Genomic DNA, 9,542 nt, shown 5'->3' on the forward strand with positions numbered 1-9,542 from the left:
AGATTTTCAGATTTCAAATCCAGTCTTTGCTAGTAACAGTTTTCCTTCCTTGTTATCCAATTTCCTCTTAATTAATCAAGAGGGATTTTGACTCTGCATTGTTGGACCTCGGTTAACGCTATTAGATAATGTGGAACTCTGAAAACACATGTGACAGATTTCTAGCTAGAGTATTAAGTCATCTCCTAGACTGTTTTAATCCTAGCAGGTAAATGACCTAGATGATGAATGATTGACATCAATTTTTTAAGTGAAGGGGTCTATCAGAAATAATTAACTTTCATACCTGTTTTATGCTCTTAGCAGTTTTCTATTAATATGGTTAACTATGTGTCAAGATTGGAGGAAAGGATACAGTATTAATGTCTATATAACTACTCTATGAAAAAAATTGTATTTGTCTTATTTTGTGTGCTGAGTTCTGAGCATTTTTATCTGGTTTAGTATACTTCATAGATGGTTCGTTTTCTATCCAAATGACCTATCTATGCAGTCCTTAAAAAAACAAAAAACAAACAAACAAAAAAAACTATACTATCTGAATTTTTGTTCTGAGAATTGAAAGAGTGGCTTTTTCTGCAAGGAAGGTTGTGTTATTAAAAACAAAAGGTCAGGCAGGAGTTGCTTCTGAGAGCATTCACTTATTTTGTCTTTACATGCTCTTTTTAAACAAACAATTTGAAAAGGTTTATTGTTATAATGACCTATGAAGTTCAATGTGTGTGTAGGTCTTAACTGGAAGGTTTAACAAAATAACTGAACTAGACTTTTGATCGCTGTCTTATTTTTAATATGATTTGTTTAGGCAATAATTCAAACCTGGGACTGGAAAGAGTAGCTGTTGTCATCCCCTTTATCTGGGCCTCAATTTTCTCATCTGGAAAATAAAGGTTGGACAAGGTGACTTCTAAGGTCTGTACTGAAGACAGCTGAAGACCAAAGAAAAGGGCACCTTAGGATCTCTGATGACTAGAATGAAGAGGCACAAGCTTTGAAGCAGATATATCTGGGTTGGAATCTCAGATATTATAGCTTTAGGGAGTTATATGTCATTGTACTCAGCTACAAAATGGTTATTAAGTAAGAGCTATCTTGAGGGCTGTTGGGGTTTAAATGAGAACACACCTATAATGTTCCTAGTACAATCTGTGAACATATTTTATGCTTCTATAAATGGTAGGGCCATATTTTAAGGTCAAGAAACACACAAGGTTGGCCGCATGATCAGATCTAGTAATTTCCACTCTGGCACTTGGCACTTGGAGAAGAAAGGGAGTGAGCACATCACTGTCCTGTAACAGCAGACATGCCCCTCTGCTGTGATGAAATTGGAGCCCTCAGGGTTTAAAAAAAGAATCCTGTCAGGGGGAAGACACCACATCTTGGTGAGAAATGCTTAACATACTTTCATCATCACCAAACTCTGTTCCCAGCCCACACCCTGCTTCTATTTAAGTCCAAGGCACTCACAGGTCCCCACTCATTTCAGCCAGTGCCCAGGCTATCAGCACAGAAGAGAAGTGTAGCATGGCTGCAGGAGACAAAGAGAGAGAGAAGGGGCCAACCAAGAGCACCCTGCGGAAGGTACACAGAGCCACCCTGGTGATCAGCTTGGCCCGAGGTTGGCAGCAGTGGGCAAATGAGAACAGCACCAAGCAGGGCCAGGAGCCTGCAGGCTGGCTGCCAGGAGGGACCCAGGACTCACCCCAAGATCCTAAACCAGTGACACACCCCACTCCCCACCAAAAAGCTCAGAGTGCCCCAAAGTTTCCCTCCCTAAAACCAGAGGGGCATGGGGATGGACAGAGCTCAGAGGAAGCCACCGAGGTCTCTCACATCAAAAGGAAAGAGGTGACCAGAACAGTTGTCAGCAAAGCTTATGAGAGAGGAAGAGACGTGAGCCACCTCAGCCACAGATACGAGGACAGTGGCATGCCGGCACCTGGGCAGCCAGAGGATGACATCGACCGCATCCTCCGCAGCCATGACTCCCCGACACGGAGGAGAAAATGCTCCAACCTGGTGTCTGAGCTGACCAAAGGCTGGAAGGCGATGGAACAGGATGAGCCCAAGGGGAGGAGTGACAGCATAGACACAGAGGACAGCGGCTACGGAGGCGATACTGAGGACAGGCCGGAGGAGGACGGAGAGCAGGTGGCCAGGATCAAACGCCCCTTGCCCTCCCAGTAAGTGCATTCATCCTTCGGCTCCTTGTGTTGCTGTTGAGCCCCAGGCAGCTCCAGGAAGCCAGAGAGCAGGGAAGTGCTGCCCACGGGAGGGTGAGAGCCTCACTCTGGGCAGGCACGGGGCTCCTGTGGGGAAGGCGTGCCCGGGGCTAAGAGGGCGGCGCCAGGCTCAGACTGCGGCATCTGGGTAGAGGGCCTGCATTAGTTCGTTTCCCCATTTGCTTTGAACCGAACACTCAAGTTTTAGCCTCAACAAAAATGAAGCTACCAGAGAGGGGTGGTGAGTGCTTTGGGTACAATTTTAAAATCAACTGTATGATGAGTAGCAAATTGGCTTATTTCTCTGCAGAGAAAAATCTTATGGTAGATCAATTGGAGATACCTTTCCTTTGTCCCAAATCTGTTTAAGTTTTATCAGGAGCCAAATCTACCCAAATAGTGCCCATGGAACATGAATCTCTATGTCCCTGTAATTGGGGAGGAGGCTGCTATCTGACTTGAGAGCAAGTTCTGAAGTCCGAGAGACCCAAGTTCAAATGCCAGCTCTACCCTGACTCTAGTTAACAATACTGTATTATATACTTGAAAGTTGCTAAGAGTAGATCTTAAATGTTCTTGCCACACACACATCTGATTATATTTCTCAGCCCATCTCCTCCTTTATAAAATGATGGCAGAAGCAGTCTTCGGGGATAAGTTGTATTGTATTGAGAGAAGTAAACAAGAGTAAGGCTGCCAAACACTCAGCACAGTGCCCCCCACATACGCTCAACACACGAAAGCTGTTATTGTTCATACAGGGTCTACTACTGAGCACTTTTTCAAACTTTCAGAAAAAATTTTGTCATTTGTAAGTGAAGAGAAATGGAATTAAAGCGAGGTAATTAAAATACCACAATCCGTAACTATTTAGATGTGAAATACACAGAGACACTCAAACTACCACACTTATTCAGACAAGATACACATGCTTTCTTTCAAGACATTAACTCTACCTCTACATAACAGGAAGTCAGGATACCTCGCTCCACAACCGCAGCATATCAGAATAGGGGAAAGGTCTCTGATGTGATGAATGCCTTTAAACTGACTCCTCTGGGAACAGTTATATGTGTTTTTCAAATGTTATGAAACAAGCAGAAAGTAAAGAACAGAATTGGTTACCTAATTTGACAAAGAGCTGCCTTAGAGTGTGTGACTTTACAGGTGTTTTGAAAGGATTACAACTACTGTTTTTGGGAAGCTTCCAAGAAAAACGAAATGGCAAAATTAGGCAATTTTAACAATCCCTCTTGCATTTAGTGTGCACTACGGGCATTTTACATGCTTTTCCCTTTGAAAAGGTGCTTATAATCCTATGAAGTGGCTGTTATCGCATTTTAGGAAGGAGAGTACGGAAGCTCAGAGGCAAGGTTTACCTGGCAGGTTAGTGACAAAGCTGAGATGTGCCCGTTTCCAAATGTCATGCTGCCAACTCGCATGCAGTGCCTTCCAGAAGCATTCAGAGATTTGGATTTCTGTTCTACTTACGTTCATATAGGAATTCACAATCAGAAATAACTATTCTACCAGAAATACGGAACCACGGTCTGCAATCTGGCCTGTGGATGAATGTGTATGTGTGTACGAGTGTGTATGTGTCTAGGTGCATGCGCACGTGCACACGTGCATACTAGGAAGAGAATAATAAGAGCCCAACAGAATAAAGACTGAGGTTGGCACAGTGAAGATCTTCCTGTGAGCACATCTAAACTGGCAACAGGCAGGGAAATGAGAGCCAGGGCCAATCTCCAATGCATGCACCCTTCTCTGGCACATGTTTATTCATGCAATCCTCACAACACTCTCATGGGGTAGGTATAATCATGATCCACACTCGATAGATGAGAACAGGAGACAAAGAAATATTAGGGAATACGTGGCTAACACTGCACAGCCCACAGGGATTTGAACCCAGGCATTCTGACTCCAGAGCCCACCCTCTTGACCTCAACTCTAAATGGTCTTACCTGGAAGTGGGGACTTGTCTTCAGTACCTTTCTCATGGTTCCTGAAACCAGACATGTACATGGACATCTTAATGTGATGGAGAGGAGCTTAAGCTTTGAATAAGAGGTTTGAGCCATAGTTACACTGGCAAATCCTAAATCTCTTTGACCTCATCTAAAAAACAGATATGATAATTAGTTATTTTTATATTAATTATGTAAAGCAATGGACTCAGAGGAGCTACTTAATAAGCTGCCCAACTGCAGGATCCCAGCCCTTCAAGGTGCTAGGAGCTTGGCTCTCAGGCTTGGCCAAGGGGAAGTGGGAATCAAATCTCTTTTTCCTTCTTTGGTTCCTTTCCCTCAGTCTTATAGTACATACAGTACCAGAATGTTGTATGTAGCAGCAACAGCTTGGAATGTCAGTGGTAATCCGAGCTGTGCTCAGAAAGCTTCAGCTGAAAAGCCCAACGGGACTTTTTGCCTGAAGGGACTCTTAAATACTGTTTGAGAAATTAACGTGGCATTACAGAATAAGCCTATAGGAAAGAGGTTTTCATTTATTTTTAATTAAACACCATTCTTTTCCCACATCCACCAATAGGGAGAAAATAATGAATCATGAATATTTAAGTAGAAAGAGTGTTTTGTTGGTAGTTAAGATAAAACACAGGTCAGGTTTGGTAAAAAGCAGAGATATTCCTTATTTTGCTAAGTGGGGTTTTACTCTGAATACAGTTGATATTTCCTATTTCATTTAAAAATTTTTAATATTTTGATTGTATAGCCATGACTTACTCAGTCTAGCTCCTCTAGACAAAGGAAATTGGATCCCTCTCCCATACAGAAATAGTGAAATATTCAAGAGCCAATCTCCCATCTATCCTCTTCTCCAAGGGTTATTCAGTAAAAATAATAGCAGTTGAGAATGACGGTGCCATTTTATAGATAAGGGAACTGGCACACAGACATTAAGAAATGTGTCTATATCACAGAGCTAGTAAGTGGTATGGGTAAGGCTGATGCCAGAGTTTGCGTTCTTAACCATTATGCTAGACTGTTTCAGTAGAGAACAGACTCAAGGAATAAAATAGAGATCAAAGGGTCAGCTTAATTAACGGGATCCCAATAACTCCCAAAGTGTCGGGGTTTGAGACACACTCTTGCCTTTGTTCTCAGCAAAGTCCTTCAATATACAGGGGTGGGCAAAGTAGGTAAGAGGTCTGTGCCAAAGTGAGCTTGAGTATTACAAGAATGTGTAATAGCGAAGGCCAGCAATTTGAGCACTTAGAGATTTTTTAAAGAGTTCCAAGGAGATAAGGTGTTTGCTCTCCGTTGATAATGAGATGAAGCAGCCCCGTCTGGGCAGCAGAACAGGGACTGTCTACGGAGAGGGAGGTGACTGTGAGGAGCAGCGGGGCAGAGAAAGCCGTTTCACTACAATGTGATGCAATTCCTTAAACTTCAATAACTGTGTAATTCTTGTTTGCTGCTTTTCTCCAATTAACTTTGTCATATCCTTTTGGTCCACGTGGCGACACAGAATAGTAATGTTAGATGTAGCAGCGTATTGAATTCTTGTTTGAATTCTATTGTAATAGGATAGACACTAAGCATGGGAATTAATACAAGTTTGCCCTCTAGTGGATGTCATGTCTTGTTTGAAAACAACGCTAACTACAAAGACGCCTGCCTCCCTTTCCTCGTCCATTAGCTTCCTGCACTTGGATAACCGGTTTTCAGGAAGTGAGTTTGGTTTGGATAGTGAGGAATACCCACATCTGACCTGCTCCTGGGTTTTGGGTAGTGAGTTGTGAGAGTTTCGGTAGGAGGGGCCACTTAGTTCAAGCATGCCCTTCTCCTAAGCAATTGCGACGCTGCTCTACAACTGGTCCCAGTGTTTGCAGACACTAGGCCACTTGCTGGTGGGGAGGAGGAACGGTGGGTCACGCGTGAGGATGAGGAATACAGAGCTCTGACTTTCAGAGAGTCCAGCAGAACATGTTTACTTGTGAAGCGAAGAGATGTGGGGGAAAGGTCTAGATTAGAGATACAGAAATGACAGGAAAGTGTTTTAAAGACAAACTGTGCTCATTAAAAAATTAGACATGCGTCCTCATGACACCACTGGTCTACACTTTCCAGTGCTGTTTTTTCTTTTTTAATAGTTAATACATCCATTCTAAATTGCAAGGACAGACACACATTTGACAGACAACTCACCCACATGCTGAGTGGCATCATGAAACTCAGGAGCATTGACTTGAGCCTCAGATAGCTGTGTTTGAATACCACGTCTGACACTGGTTTAGGGTACTTTGTAGTTGTGCACAGGTTCTGGAGCCAGCTTAATTTTAGCTCAAATCCCACTCTGTCACGTAACAACAGTTCCGTGACTTTAAGGAAGTTACTTAACCCCTCTGGCCTCAGTTTCCTCATCCGTGAAATGAGCACACTAGTATCTGTATCATAGAATGGTTGTGGGAATATTAGTAAAAAGTATTTAGAAGAATGTCAGCACATAGCATTCAGTAAGTGTTACTATTACTAGCATGTGTCTTCTCTCTATACAATTTGGTATTTTAACATTTGTGGTACATCACTGATATGCTTTCATTAATAATCCACATATGAAAATTACATGTGAGTGAATATTACAATGTGCTGGTGTAGGCCGTATGTGGGGGAAAATAGCTGATTTCTGAAGTGGACTCCCTTAATACACACGATTCCAGTTCTAAAATATTAACACGCAATTTAAGATACATGTATTTACCTTACCTGTGTGTAAGAATATATTTTTCCTAAAATATTTACTACTACTTTACAGCATTTAAAACCTTCCTTTATCCAGAGAATAATCTAGGACATACACCAAATTAAAAATAATGGTGGACTTTGTGTTTTCTTTCATTTTTAATTTCTTTATTGTGTTTATATTTTTTATAATGAAAACAATCAGATAATTACATTAAGATGCATATGTGCAAAAATACAATAAGAAAGCAACACCTGTGTGTTAAACTATCAGTATCTTGATTCTTCACTCTCTCTCCTTCAGGGCAAACAGATTTACAGAGAATCTCAACTGCAAGTTGCAACGGCAAAACAGCCAAGTGCACAGCCTGAAAGGGAGGTGGCAGCAGTGGGCTGATGAACACATACAGTCGCAGAAGCTCAACCCTTTCAGCGAGGAGTTTGATTATCAGCTGGCCATGTCCACGCGCCTACACAAGGGAGATGAAGGCTACGGCCGGCCCAAGGAAGGAACCAAAACTGCTGAAAGGGCCAAGCGAGCGGAGGAGCACATCTACAGGGAAATCATGGACATGTGCTTCATCATCCGCACGATGGCTCGCCACCGACGGGACGGGAAGATCCAGGTTACTTTCGGGGATCTTTTCGACAGATACGTTCGCATTTCAGATAAAGTAGTGGGTATTCTCATGCGTGCCAGGAAACACGGACTGGTTGACTTCGAAGGAGAGATGCTCTGGCAAGGCCGAGATGACCATGTTGTGATCACTCTACTCGAGCAAACCCCCAGCAACAGAAGTCAAACGTGACCCACGCCTGTCTTAATGCTAAATGCGAACTTAGTAAAAATTAAAATGCAAACTGCTCTATAAGAAGTTCATACATATTAAACAATTTTTACATGACTGACTTTTTGGCATACTATTTCTGAGGAACTTTGAAGATTTTGATAGAGCACACACAAACATTTGAAATTCCACTTACCCTTCAGGGGAAGAGACCTAAGGGATCTCTCACACTGCCATTCCTCCAAGGTCACTCCCACCTCTTACCCTTTTAGGCAAAAACATTTGGCTATTCATTGCAGACATTATTGCAAGTCTTTAACGAAATAATTACATCTAAGAAAAAAGCTGAATATAGATAAATATCAGCAGAACATATTATGATGTCATTTTTTAGGGAAAAGAAATCCCATTAAGTTTGGCAAAACTAAACTTAAAGTTTTCTAAGAAGCTTGACTTTGTACTATTATTTTAATCATAGTATGCCTTACAAAACAGGCACACAAGAAATTGCTCAAATGTGTCTGTGGGCTTATAATTTAACAGGTTTCCAAAGTCAGCCGTGCTTCTGTGTAATTTGTGAAAATCACATAAAAACAGACATTATTGGTGGTCACAGAACCAATGGAGAAAGCATGTTCTGCTTTGCTATGAAAGCAAAGCAGAGGTGAGAGTTCAGATTTATCTACCTTTGTAGGACTTCTTGCAGGTTTATTTTGTCTCAAAACCATGTCATGCTGCTTACATTCATGCCGAAATGTGAAATAGAAATACAGAAAATTCTACAATAAAGTTCAACATTCATGTAGAAGAACCTAATAGCATCACTGGTAAATTAGAAAGATTTGAGACTTTTTGTTTTCTTCATACTTTAACAAACTTTATAAAATATCTGAAAATTATAAAACAGCAATATGAGTTCTGCCAGTGAAAAAAAGTATAGTTTAATATGATGCCAAAGAGAAATTTGACACTAATCTGTCATTTTTTCTGATTTAATGTGCCCTGTACAATTCTAAAAACACTAAAATGTGAGATTAGTTCTTACTGAATTCAATAAAAATTACTATTATATAGCATTTTTGTGTTAAATACAAAAATTAATGTCACATTATCATACCTCAAAATAACACATTCATAATTTTTAAGTTTAATATATTAACTAAACTGCTATAGGAATTATTTTTGTTCCATGTATGATTCTTTCAAACTTTTAAGTTCAAATAATTTCTTAAAGGTTTGTACATTTTTGTCTTAATAATTACAAATTAATGACCAATATTAATAAGTAGAATTTCATGTAAGATGTATACTTCTATCACAACCATGAACCTGTATTAAAAATTTAAGCTATGGTACAAGAATAAAAGATAGTTTCTTGTATTTCCTGTTCTTGTGTTTAGACTACTATTTTTACTACTGCTTTGGAATACAACAAAATTACAGAGTGCAACTTGGGTTACTTCTAGTTACCAGCGGAATATTTAGACCAAGACTTCAAGAGTTTCCTCATATTCAACTCTAGACAATATTAGTTTTTGTAGGCACTGACAGATTATTCCAAGTTCAATTTGATTGAATTTGAGGAAGGAGTTAGTCTTCTCAGAGAGCTTACATTAACTCACACTCTTCTGAATAAGGTGGGGCTGTGAAGTCAGAAAGTTAAGCTTCCTTTGCGGGAAATGAGTGATATATGACAGATTTTTATCCTAAAAACTAACAGAAAAATTCAGTTGAAAATTTAGGGCTCCTGTTAGTTGCTTTTCGCCTTTAATGATATCTTTTGATGAAAAGCTCTTAAAATTATAATGTGGCATATCATTTTC

General features: G+C 40.5%; 1 protein-coding gene across 1 annotated transcript; it reads left to right on the top strand.

Annotated features, from left to right (window-relative positions):
- Positions 1 to 1,468: 1,468 nt before the first annotated feature.
- ABRA (actin binding Rho activating protein) lies at positions 1,469 to 9,104 on the top strand. Its single transcript, XM_090283447.1, has 2 exons — positions 1,469 to 2,186; positions 7,236 to 9,104. The coding sequence occupies exons 1-2, from the start codon at positions 1,528 to 1,530 to the stop codon at positions 7,738 to 7,740; spliced, it is 1,164 nt and encodes a 387-aa protein (XP_090139573.1). The 5' UTR covers positions 1,469 to 1,527; the 3' UTR covers positions 7,741 to 9,104.
- The last annotated feature ends 438 nt before the right edge of the window (positions 9,105 to 9,542 follow it).

This window comes from Furipterus horrens, unplaced genomic scaffold (assembly GCF_987537825.1).
Source record: "Furipterus horrens unplaced genomic scaffold, mFurHor1.1.pri manual_scaffold_7, whole genome shotgun sequence".
NCBI lineage: Eukaryota > Metazoa > Chordata > Mammalia > Chiroptera > Furipteridae > Furipterus > Furipterus horrens.

What these genes read in the sequence shown, in the direction of transcription:
- ABRA (XM_090283447.1), top strand. Translation starts at nt 1,528, where the DNA reads ATGGCTGCAGGAGACAAAGAGAGAGAGAAGGGGCCAACCAAGAGCACC. An exon ending in AAACGCCCCTTGCCCTCCCA is followed by an intron (nt 2,187 to 7,235) that starts GTAAGTGCATTC and finishes TCTCTCCTTCAG; the next exon opens with GGCAAACAGATTTACAGAGA.